General features: G+C 42.4%; 1 protein-coding gene across 3 annotated transcripts in view; it reads right to left on the reverse strand.

Moving 5' to 3' along the window:
• Window positions 1-13,270, reverse strand: part of LOC118287701 (caskin-2-like) — a 52,489-nt gene that overhangs the window by 16,207 nt on the left and 23,012 nt on the right. For all 3 annotated transcript variants that reach the window (XM_047327726.1, XM_047327725.1, XM_047327724.1), the window contains exons 4-10: window positions 10,508-10,605; window positions 8,404-8,549; window positions 7,800-7,895; window positions 6,310-6,443; window positions 2,052-2,160; window positions 1,583-1,691; window positions 1,277-1,371 (exon numbers count right to left, since the gene is read on the reverse strand). In XM_047327726.1, coding sequence (XP_047183682.1) covers window positions 1,277-1,371; window positions 1,583-1,691; window positions 2,052-2,160; window positions 6,310-6,443; window positions 7,800-7,895; window positions 8,404-8,549; window positions 10,508-10,605 — 787 coding nt within the window. The remainder of the gene's footprint in view (window positions 1-1,276; window positions 1,372-1,582; window positions 1,692-2,051; window positions 2,161-6,309; window positions 6,444-7,799; window positions 7,896-8,403; window positions 8,550-10,507; window positions 10,606-13,270) is intronic.

The following is a 13,270-nucleotide window of genomic DNA, read 5'->3' on the forward strand; positions in this document are numbered from 1 at the left end:
ATTATAAACATGTCAATAAGCAACTCTGTTTTTTTTGGACAGACATGACAGCTCAAGCGCTGGACCACGCAAAAAATATAGATCATGTGTTCGGCCAAAGGACTATGTCACTGAACGTGTCAGGAGAGGGGAAAAATACTCTGACAAGCTAGTGTTTATATTTGTCAGGATGTCCCGCGGGATCCCAGACACCAATTGAATTGTCTATGATGGCCTACACTTTATGAAATGTTCTAGTGTCCTGCCTCATTCTCATTTTCGTCCCTGGTATGGGCTGGTACTGTGTACTCTGATACTGGCACTAGTAAAGTATGTCTCAATGGGCAGTTGACTCATTACAAAAATCTCAGGCTTAAGTTTTAATTAGGGCTTTCCAATATTCCCATATTGATTTGACAACAATTGTTATATTTATAAAATGACTGATCATACCTTGTTAATACTACTTATACGGTCATATTGTCTAAATCAATCCAGTGCCTCCTTAATAATTTCAGTCGTTCCGTTGTGATGCAGTAACTATCTGGTTCACACTCCAACATGGTGAGTATTAATTGTATGGCACCATTAATATTTATAGCAATTGGCTGAGCAATAATCATCTCTCTCTCTTGTCTAAAAATAAAGATGGACGACATAACAGCTCCCAAAAGTGAAGAAAAATCATCTAGATCGCCCCCTGGTGGCTGGCTGCTGTACAGGTCATAAACCCTGCCGCCTCCATGTTCGCAGATGGGACATAGACAAAACTAATAAGTCCACGTCAAATACATTTTTCACTTAATTGGTTATTTGATGCAAAAAAAAAATGAGGGTGAGGCACAATAATAACTTTGGAACTGCCCTAGCAATTGTAACAAAAACCATGACATTGTACTGCACATTAATATTTCCCACACCCTCTCAATGGATCTGATCAGGGGAGATAAATGGGCTCAAAGGAACACTCATTTTTTCTTTTTAATAAATAATAACTTTATATACCACTTAAATCTGCAAATGCTATGATGCAAAGTGGCTTTAAACCACCACATGAAATGTTTCTGCTTTACAAATACAGCTGACAAAGACAAAAGTCATTACTTTCTGTCATAATGGAAGGTAAGGGGCCAAAGACATAAAGCAGCGTGAGTATGGTTGAACTACCAGGAGTCTACTGAGGCACAACAACTCAAATCTCAACAAGGGAAAAAAAACGGGAGAGTCGCTGAGTGAGCCAACGACTTACTGTCGTCGACGGCCATTAAAAGGAAAATACACAGACAAAGAGCAGTACCATAATGAGCTCTCCAGCCCGGAGGTTGAGGGCGGTGGGGTCGTGGAGGTTCCAGTAATCCTTCACCGCCCTGACCTGGAGAGAACTTGATGCCTCTGCACAGATACGGAAAGACACAGTGACGACATCATCAAATGACACAAGTGGCTTCTTTTACGCCGTTGATTTCTGTTCCGACAGCTTTCTTTCTGCCACTTATCAGCCTCTTGTGCCCCGTTATCTCTACCTCCAAAGTTCCAAAATTCACATAAAGCACCAAGAAACTACTGCATCAAGAAAGAAAAAAATTGTTTAGGAGCTACCAACCTCTGAGCAGCTGTTTGATTTCCCTGCTGGCCGTGGAAGTGGTGAACTGGTTGACAATGTCCAGAGCTGTCTGGTTGTAGGTGTTGCGCATGTTCACGTTGATGCCCGCCTAAACACACACACAAACGCGCGCACACGCACACACACGCACACACACACACACACACACACACACACACACACGCACACACACACACACACACTCACACTTTTAAAACAAACCCCCCTTCAAATTCCTACCTTCTTCATTAAAGAATAACACTGTCTATAATCACAACTGCAGTGTGAAGCGAGACAATGTTTCCACCGTTTTCTCGCTGCACCTTCAATACAAAAAACATCACAGTCAGCCTCCGAAAAATCCTACGTGGGCTGAACTCAACATTTAACTGTGTCGTTTTCGCTTTCCACACGACCCTCAGAGGACGAGCTGTGTAGATAATGCATGAGAGGATGGATCGTCGCTTACATCAAGCAGCAGTCGCACCACTTCAGTTTTGCCATAGAGCGAGGCCTCGTGTAGAGATGTCCCCGCTTTGGTGGCTCTGTTGATGTCGATACCAGCTTTGAGCAGCAACCTGGGAGAGCAAATCAGAAATGCCAACATGACGCAGAGGGCACCGCTCAGACACAGATTCATCTATTGAGCTGTTACAGACATCTGCAACATCTCATTACCCCCCCACTCACTCACCCACCCACACACACACACACGCCAACTGACATTTCTCTGGTCCTGTCAGAGGCCCAGATGTAGGAATGCTGATGGGTTTTATCCAGAGAATTGTACACCAGGAGGAGGAGGAGGAGGAGGAGGAGGAGGAGGAGGAGGAGGTCCTGGGGTCACCATGTGAAGCTTGAGTCAGGTTTGGAAGATGTAAACAACACTGAAACTCTACTATCGGTATTGAGCCAGCTTCATGGTGCATGGTGTTTTCTAAATGTTGACTGCAAGCACATTCTTGCCCCCCCGTGTGCCTCGGGGATGCCACACAACTTGCTCTACTCTCTGTACTGTTACAGTATGACTCCAGCTGTGAAAAAACATTTAGAGTCAGACAAATTGTAGTTGGATGCTCTGTGAATATCCTCCTAAATGGTAGAATGTCATTAGATTGATTTACCTACATATATTACAATTAGTCCATTACTACTTAATTTTACTTTTTTTATGAGGAAAAAGGTTATGTAATTTACAAGATAATCCACAGTATTATTAGAATTACATACATATGAGGTAAGAGTGGCAATTTGTCTTGAGCTTGCTGTGAGTAAAAACCTTTTGGTGACTTGTGAAATGTGAAATGTTGCTTAACTTCGCACAAAAGTGGGACACCACGGGAGGGTTGGACAGAAACCCTGAGAAGGCTGAATGTCTGAAATGTCTTGTCATAACGCTTAGACTTCTTCTCTGTGCTGCAAATGAGCAGTTGGTTAACTCTCATACTACCTACTCTAAAGTGACTGCACAGCATGTAGTGGCATGCCGTCAAGCAGTGCTTGACCTGTTAAAGCTAAAAACAGACATCAGTTAGAAGGAGAGGGGAGAGCAGCTTGTTTCCTACTTTTGCGCGTTTATAATACAACTTGGGATTGCTGACAAGTGACTGACTTTAGCTAGCTACAGACAACTGTGCTTTTCAAGATGCCCATGACACTGAGATCTGTTTTTTTTGCACACAATATTATACACATGTGCAGATTAGGGGTAGACCTATTATTACCATTTTTATGATTATTAGTATCTGGCATTTTTAAGCTGATTTGCGGATAAGATCATTTAATTTTAAAATATGCTACTTAGGCTCTGATGCAGCCACAGTCACTACTTTCTGGACTTAAGCAATGTTTGTTTGTTCCAACTTCATAATAATGCTGCTCATAGCTCCCTGGACTTTGTGTGTCATGTTGAAACATTCTGTGAATTAAACATCATCAACAGCACAACATTCAGCAAAGATTTCTGTTAAGACTTTGTGTAATTCAAAATGTTGACGCCTTTTAAAACACTTTTTAGTTCCGAAAATATTGGTTTCAAATATCGTCCTCTTAGATTAGTAATAATATGTATCAATACCGGCCCTGAAAATGCCCTATCGGCCGACCAATAGTGCCAGTATTATTTCTGTAATTATAAGTATCAGACTAGTAGAGATTTAAAACGGCGGTTGTACAACTGTTCTCTCTCTCTCTCCCTTCTCTCCTCTACCCCTCTTTCTGCCGACCTATCCCCCATTTTTCTCCTCACCCCGACCGGGTGAGAGAGATGTTCTGCCCACAACTGAGTCCGGTTCTGCCAGAGATTTCTTCCTGTTAAAAGGGAGTTTTTTCTCCTCCACACTCACCAAGTGCTGCGCATTGTAGGATTTTTTGGGTTTTCCTGTAATATTGTAATATTGACCTCACTATGTAAAGCGCCTTGAGACAATGTATGTTGTGATTTGGTGCTATGCAAATAAAATTGAATTGAATTGAATGAACTATACACGCACATTAGAAAATTACTGAAAATGTGATTTATCATTTCTCTGCAAAATCTCCAGTAAGTTTGAGACTATTGTTACACAAGTAGTGCAACTCCTTGTAAAATGTATGTGCAGTTTAGGTTGTTTGTCAACAACCCAAAACCAACATTTGCCAATTTTCAAGTTATGTTCAAAAGTATGTTTTGTACTGTTACACTGACCTTGACCTTTGAACACCAAATTCTAATCAGTTCATCCCTGCGTCCCAAGCAAGCATGTCTGACGAATTGGGAGACAATGCCACACCTTGTTTCCTGAGATATCGTGTTCACAAGAGTGGGACAGGCGGACAGATAACTGGAAAACATAACGCCTCCAGCTGCGGCTGTCGCCGGCACTGAGGCATAAAAAGTAAGTACTTTAAGACGTCTGCTGCATAAATATGGCAGTCTTAAAAGAGACATAAATCCCTTAGTGGGAGATTGCAGGCAAATTCCACCAAGTAAACTCTGAATAAACTTGTAATAAAGTGTTTTTTTTTTCTTTTCCTTTTTCCTTTTTTTGGGGTTAGAGCTTCAACTTCTCTCCAGAAGATCTACTATTGAACATTCCAACTCGGGAGAGGCAGAGTGGAGGATGGAGAGGGTGTTGCAAAAGGCTTCTGATAATTCAGGGAGGGTGGGATTCGTTAGCGGCGTGTCTGAGAGGCAGGGTGGAGTTACTTGTCTGAGTGCATACATATTTACACAGATATGCTGGCATTCAAAATACAATGAGCCACTGTGGGCTGTCAGAATAGAGTGAAGACACATGCTACGGGACGGGGAGTGCTGTTATTGAATGTTGTTCCTGGGGTTTGCTACCTGAGGGGAAAAGTTTAGGAACCTGCAGCTGTGTATTGATGACTGACAAACATGGTATTCTGTGGAGTAGCAGTAATAGCCGCAGTATTAGTACTGGTAGTAGTTGTATATTATATAGTAGTTGTAAATTAGCAGCAATAGTAGTAGTAATGTCAGCTTTTCTAACAGTAGAAGAAGAAGGATTAGTAAGAGGAAGAGTAGCAGTAATAAAGGTAGCAACAGTAGTAATGGTGGTCACTGCATTAGCAGTAGCATAGGGTGCAGAAGCTATAATATAGAAGTAGTAGTATTATACAGTACTGATAGTCCTTGTAGGGGTAATAGAAGCATTAACTGCAATACATGTTCTGACAGGAACTAGAAAAAGTGATCATATCTCTCCTGTTTTAGTATCTCTGCATTGGTTCCATATCCAATTCAGAATATAATTCAAAATCCTGCTCCTTACATTGAAAGCCCTTCTGGTCTGTGAGGCAGAAACACTCTCTACATTTGAGGTTAGACTTAAAACTTAATTTTGAACAAACTTATAGTTCGAGCTGCTCAGGTGAGTCCTGAAGCATCTCTTAGTTATGCTGCTGTACGCCTACACTGCTGGGGGAACTCCCATCATGCACTGAGCATCTCTCTCCCCTAGTGCAGGTATCTCCGACTCCAGAGCTGCAGGATCCAAATCTAATATTATTAATATTTTAATTATCAACATAATTACATCTATAAGTATAATTATTGTCATTATAAGAACCAGTCTGACAGAGCTTAAACAACGTCTACACAACTGTTCCTGGCCTCTCTTCTCTCTCCTCCTCTCTCTCATCCTCTCCCCCTCTTTCCACCCTCCTCTCCTCTCATCCCGACTGGTCGCGCAAGACGTTTTGCTCACAACTGAATCTGGTCCTGCTAGAATTTTTTTCCTGTGAAAAGGCGGGGTTTTTTTCTCCACAGTTGCAAAGTGGTTGCTCATTGTGGCAACTGTTGGTTTTCTCTGTAATATTGTAAGGTCTCGAACTTACAATGTAAAGTGCCTTGAGCATTAGTATCACTGGCAGAGGCAGTAGTATTAGTAGTAGTCGTAGCAGTCCTAGTATCAGTAGAGGATTTCGTAGCAGAAGTAGCAGCCATAACAGCACAGGTATTAGTAGCAGTAGTGGTATTTATAATACTTGTAGTAGCAGTAGCTGTAGAAGCAGTAGTACTGGTAGTAGCAACTGTAATGGTAGCAACAGTTACAGTGGGAGTAGCAGCACCAGTAGCAGCAGTATTGGTGGCAGCAGTGACAGCTGTATTGGTAGTAGCAGTAGCTGTGGTTGAAGTAAAGAGAAGCTGTCTGAAAGATGAAAGGGTTCGACATGTAACAGGCTTCCATTACAGAGGGGACTACTCCTGTCTGTGATCTCACTTGATGATGTCTTTGTGTCCGTTCCTGGCTGCCAGGTGGAGGGGGGTCGTGGACGGGGCTTCCAGGCTCTCGTGGCCTCCGTCCCCTTCTAGCAGAGCTGTCACCATGTTGCTGCTCAGCAGCAACTGAGCCACCTTAAAGACAAATCAAACGCACCAAAATGTGAGAACGGACGAGTGGCAGAATTGGGACAGGAATTACAGCATTAGCAACACACACACACACACACACACACACACACACACACACACACACAAGTAGGTATGAATATAGCACTGCCCACACTCCAGGAGGAGGCCTCTTTGATGAAGGTGAAACGTCTTCAAGAAACTACAACTAAGTCCAGTTGCTCCTGATTTAACATCCTAGCTGAGATGTGTGTGTGTGTGTGTGTGTGTGTGTGTGTGTGTGTGTGTGTGTGTGTGTGTGTGTGTGTGTGTGTGTGTGTATGTGTGTGTGTGTGTGTCTAATTCTGAATTTCAGGGCCAGCTACACATCTCACAGCCAGGCTTATTCACCAATGTGACAAACAGTAAAACGCACTATAATGTGCAATCTCGTTAAAATCACAGTGTGTGTGTGTCCAAAAAGAGCCACTGAAATTCTTTTCCCTTTCACTCAAACATGCTTACTTTTTTATCTGGGTTACTTCATCTACAGTTAGCAAGGGTTCATGTGTGACATAAGTCGTTCCGATTGGAAAAAGGACAAAATATGAAATTGCAGACAAGAAACACTAAAGATATATTTGTGGTTATTTATGAACACCATTACAGTTAAATGGTAAATGGACATTCATAAAGCGCTGCTATTTACCACACTAGAAAGATGTAGTTTGTCCACCAGGAATCTCTGACGCAATTTGGTCACGATTCTTTAATAGTAACAACATTTTTCACCAACTGAAATAACTTTGATTGATAATCAGTTTTAGTTGTTCTACACTTTGGTTTATGACCCCAATAGCTGCCAAACCCCTGAGACTCATCTCAGAGATGGCACATTGTATGTATGTACTTTGTATTTATGGCTAATTAACAAACAAACAACTAAGATGCTGTGCATGTACATGAAACTGCAGTTAGCATTAAGCTAAAAGAAACGCCTCACTTGCAGTCGAGTGACTCCTCATGTTACCTATTGTGACACTTTCATCAGTTACTACACTGTATCTCAATTGCTTTCATCAATATTTAGGAAGGTACTCTAATCAGGAAGGAGCTGTAAAATAGAAGGTAAAATTAAAACGTAATTTGTTCTCTCACCCTATTTTCAGTTTTCACTTAAACATATTACCACTGAATACCACTTATATTTTTATGTGATGATGACAGGACGTCTTGTCATCTTGAAAGCTAAAATCAAACCCATTCTGTCAAATACATCAGGTGGAAACTAAATGACCAAAAACTTTTTAATATAAGACCAACATTCTCAACACACACACACACACACAGACACACGCCAGCTACTCACAAATGTTCTCATACCTTCAGTCTCCCAAACTCACAGGCCAGATCTAGGGGAGTCTTCTTGGCCTTGTTCACCAGGCAGGGATTAGACTGATGCTGCAGCAGCATCTCGGACTGAGAATGAAAGGCAAAAGGATGAACACAAGTCAGTCATCGCGACACATTGTCTGTGTGTGTGTGCTGATTTTCTTGTCTCTGAACAGAAGTAAAGGAACATGATAGCTCTAGTCCAGTATGTGTTTGGGATTGTCAGCATTGTGTTTGTCGAAATAAAGAGGTCAGGGCTCGCCATGGCTTATATGACAGGTTGAGGTGTGTGTGTGTGTGTGTGTGTGTGTATATCTGTGTATATGTGTATATATCCATTTAGACATTCCAGGAGCCAAATAGATGAGACTGGAGGAAAGGAATGCGTGCATTCAGTGCCTGTAGACTCTTATGAAAAACCTGTGGCACTGCATTAATGGTATTACTGGTATTGTTGGCGGACAATACAGGCTGCGACACAAAGGGGGTAGATTTCAGTGAAATGCGAGGAGTGCCGATACCTTGAAACTTTGCCTTTGGTGTCCGCGGTGTGTGCGCTTGTGTTGCTTGTGTGCGCGCATGTGCGTGTACTCACCACCTCATAATGCCCATACTGAGCAGAGAGATGTAACGGTATCTGTCCATCATGGGAAGAGGAGTTGACGGACGCGTTGGCTCTAAGCAACAATAAGACGGAGTCGGCTTTACCCTGCCACGCTGCGTAGTGGAGAGGACGCATGCCTAGAGACAGAAGCAAGAGTGAGGGCCGGAGACAATGAGAAAGGAAAGACAAGGCAATGAGATGTGCATTAAGTCGCACTACTGATTTTGGATGTCAAAGTTAATTTATTGGTCACAGGGTAGAGCTACTGAGCGTGTGGAAACAATCGTATAATGTCCTCTGTGGCTCTGACGGCTCTTTGACAAGTGTCATAAAATGAACCTGACGACGTCATATGACATCACCGGTTATCTTTACGTTTATAGATTACACACAAAAAAAGTCCAGTGTTTTTGAGGCTCAGTCCATACTAGACCAAAAGTCGGGACATCTCTGCTTCGGCTCTTTCAATTTTTGAGCACATTTGACCTCAACCAAGGAAGTTATATTTTCACCCTTATGAGTTTGTTTATTTGTCAGCAGGACAAGTCAAAAAAAGTGCTGAACTGATTTGCACCAAACTATGTGCAGGGATGGGCCCCGGGCCAGGGTAGAACCCATTACATTGTGGTGCAGATCCATTGTGAGGGGTGGGTCCAGTAACTGTTTTTATCACTCTCCGTTACAGTACATTGCTGCAATACGCACAATACTTCAAAACGCACACAAAATACTTGAAAATAGAAAACATTCCCTGTTGGGATTGGTGTTTTCACGTTGACAATGAGAGGATGAAGAATGTCATCTGCTAATTTCATAAGATAAAAAAAAGATGATTTTGAAACTTAGCATCAGTTTGTTACTCTGCCCCAGAGCCGGCCCTAGCCTTTATGGGGCCCTTATGCAGAATTTGATTTGCCCCCCCCCATCTTTTCTCTGCACCAGAGGGATATGTAATTTCTTTATGACATTGCATTTATCGTTATACGCTACTGCCTTTTCCATTGACTGACTGACTGTGGTTGATTCGTTCCTATCGTTACATTGCGCATGAGCATGTGATAGGGGCAGCGAGAATTGATTAAACCGTATTAGCTTGCCAGCCCTTTAACATAAGATTGTGTTTTTGTATGATTGCCATTGACATAATGCAACATGTATATAATAAAATCAATTAAACATACAAATAAAAAAAACAAGCTTTCTTGAGAAAAGCTTCAAATGCTCTTGGGGGCCCCCTGGTGGCCATGGTGGCCTTAAGCAGCCATTTAGTTTGCTTATGCCTCGGGCCGGCCCTTCTCTGCCCATAACTGGATTTTGTCATATTAGAGAATCCCCCCAGGGAAATCTGTCGACGGAGGAGATAAACTGTTCACTTTAAATTTTCCAAACTTGTCAACACTCTGAAGGTTTGCATTTCATTTTGCTGCTCTGATTATTGTTGACAGAACAAACGTACAACATCCTCTGCTGCCCTGAGTTCGATAAATCTCGACACAAATTTCCTTGTGATCAACTAGTTAATGAAGTTACAGTCACTCGTGAAATCATGTGTTTTGCTGCGGATTATAGTGCCTGAGCCCTTCTCCCCTCAGGGGTTAATGTTGTATTTCATCAAAGTGCAATCATTTCCTCTGCTAAGGCAATTTTAATGGTCAGGCCACCCGCCACTGCTGTAATGGGCTGAAGTGAAAAACTGACAAGTTGGCAGGAAGCGATAAAAGTGAAATTCAATGTATGAAACATAATTATGTGAATCTATAGCAGACCTCGCAGGCGTGACACACCCGTGGATACCATCCATATATGCCTCTGGTCTCAGCAGCAGAGATGCCACTCCTGCACAAATTTCGAAATCTGTTCCACTGGAGGTCTGACGATATTTGTCGTTGCACTGCTTTCAACGCATGGCAGACAGACTTCAAAGTCTAATCATATTTATTCATATGGGCCGAACTTATTTGCAGCCGAGAGTGTCGGAGAGCCATTAAGAAAGTTTCAGGCTTGGTTTAACCTCAACTGACTTCCCGGCCGCCGATTTTTTTTGTCTAAGTTTTTGGTTTGTGTGGTGTCACAGCATCAGCCGCTGTCATGATACCATTGATGTCCTTGATATCCACTATGGCCTGCGCCTCCAGCAGCAGAGACAGCAGCTCTGTGGTGCCCGTCAGAGCAGCATGGTGCAGTGCTGAGAACCTGTGGAAGAGACAGAGATAGAGGGGAAGAGCAAGAGGGGCAGGAAACAAGGAGATGAGAGGGGTTATAAATCACCATTACGACTCAGAAGATTTTCAAAAACTCCAGACTGAGATAATGTGTTTTATTCCGTGTGTGTGTGCGTGAATACATGTGAGTTCATCATCAGCTTCAGAGATTAAATGTGTGTGTTTGTCTCTGAGTGACTGTCGGAACGAAGCGCAGCACATTCCACAGAGGGAGAAATTAAAAGCATAAATTCGTGGCAATGACTTTTTCCTTTTGCTCGGGGCAACACGGACGCGATGAGTGTTCCAGAGGCGGTTACCCTCGAAGGCAACACACACACAATTCCCTCATGTTGGGACAAAATAATAAGTACAGTGCAGCAAGCTTTCGGGTGATTTAACATAGCCTCAGGCACTCGCAGTAGAAGCACGGTGCTGTCCAGTAGCACTGGTGATAAACAGTTCCGCTACATTTGGAAAGAGAACTTCCTGTGGTTGTCTCAGTGGAAGTCACAGGATCTTTAAAAGGCTACATTAGGATGTTTTCACTGTTACCAACGCTGACAAACAAACATCTATGATAGAAGATGTTTGTCTGAATATTAAAATCTATATCGTCCTGCATCGGGCTAATGTAGACGTAAATAATCACTGTTTCAGAATGGCTGCATACTTCTAAACTGACATGTTATCTCTTCTTTATTTGATCCATATTCAAATAATGTACAGTAAAGAAATAAGTATTTGCAGTTTAAGGGGAGTTAATTTGAAGCCAGGTTATCTAAAGACAGGCTTACTAAAGGGAACTCACAGTGTGACGCTGTGTGCTGCCAGGTTACTTCGAGATTATGAAGTTTAGACGTATGCGTGCATTGATAAAAAAAATCTAAGGGATCTCCAGACAGTCAGGTGGCTTATCATATCAGTCACATTGTTGCCTCACTGCTGCTCATCCACACACACGCACACACACACACCTTCATTTATCCTTCTATCTACTTTTCTAGCAGATCATTCTGCTAGAAAAGGTGACTCCATATCCTGAGTCACCTGTTACAGCCACTGTCTACGATACACACAGTCTAACTGTCTGTCAGGGGGAATGGTGTTGACTCGGTGACAACCAACTGTTTGCTCACCTTCCCCTCGCCTCTTAATCCCCCCCGCACCAATCTCATATATCACAGGTAACCCCCTCCTCTGTATCACTCTCTTGCTCTCTCTCTCTCTCTCTTTCTAAAAACACACAGACACAAACACACACACACACACACAGACACACACACACACACACACGGATGGACATGTTAAATCTCAACACTCCTATTGTGTGTCACCTCCCACACACTGCATGGACCCAGCATGTAGACACACGCATGCAGCCTCAGTCAACATATGCACACATCACAAATGCGCCGACACACACACACACACACAAACACACAACAGCTTGTATGGGGGACTCTCTGCATGTCTGATGGCCCACTTCGATAAATCTCAAAAAGTAAATTTGATGGATAAGAGCAGAGACTAAACACCATGAATGAATATATCTCAGTCTTTGTGATTGCTGTTAGCAATGAAAAGTGCTCTATAAATGAAATTTATTATTATTCTTATTATTAAAGAGGGCCCAGTATGAAGCAGTCACTAGCGGGGCTAAAAAGTAGCAGTCCGACCGACACAATCAGGGCCAGTAAAAGTTTATGCAGGGCGAGTTGATTGGTTTACCACTGGCCTTTCCGTGTCAGTGTATCAGTCATACACAGGCTTTCACATCGTTGTGGATGCATCAACGCTCTTGGGTGTAAAAAAAAAAGTGACTGTGATATGTTTTGGAGAGTTCACCAGCAATTCTCTGCAAAGGCTGATGGAGGAAGTTGGTTTTCCAAAAGGCACTGACAACAGGAACCATGCTCTTGTGGCGCACGACAAAGTAGAAAACATTTGCAATGTAAGACTAATACATCGCTCGTCGGGCTTCATTAGGTGTGCTTAACATTTGGTCAGGATGGGCAAATGCTGGGAGATACCCTTCAAAGCTTATGAAAAGAAAGTCAAAGGGAAAAAGATAAAGAATAAAGTTATTTTCACTTTTTAGCTGCAGGATCAGTCTAAATATACAAGGGGGCCATTCACACTTTGATCTACTGACCAAGTGTCAAATTAAAATTAAACAGAGTACTCGAAGAAAATTTTTAAAATGGTCATCAAAATAATTGTTTTTGTCATAATGCAACATAAACTCCAGAAAAGCCTATTAGAGAAATGAGGGTTTTTAACAGCATCTCACAGTCTGTTAATCTATAATTTTACAGAGACATGTACATTTGAGAGTTTTCTCACAAAATGTACTCAAGTTAAAACTAAAGCCCCGCCCCATAACAGCACTGTACAGTCATAGCTCAGCAACCGTAATAACTTGGAACAGCAGGCCATTCTAAGCTTTGGATTTCTCCCCATGCTGAATTAGAGTGCAAGAGGCTCCAGTATCTTTCTCAGTATCTAAATAGTTTGGAGGGTTCATATGCCATGCTAGAACGGAAACCTCGACAGGCGTAGCAACAATAGGGGACAGTGGCAAACCTTGGGCGTTAGAGCAGGGTCATCCACTCATAAAGGAATTCCAAGTGGTGAATATTAAGATAAGATGAGAT

Source organism: Scophthalmus maximus, chromosome 16, assembly GCF_022379125.1.
Source record: "Scophthalmus maximus strain ysfricsl-2021 chromosome 16, ASM2237912v1, whole genome shotgun sequence".
Classification (NCBI taxonomy): Eukaryota; Metazoa; Chordata; class Actinopteri; order Pleuronectiformes; family Scophthalmidae; genus Scophthalmus; species Scophthalmus maximus.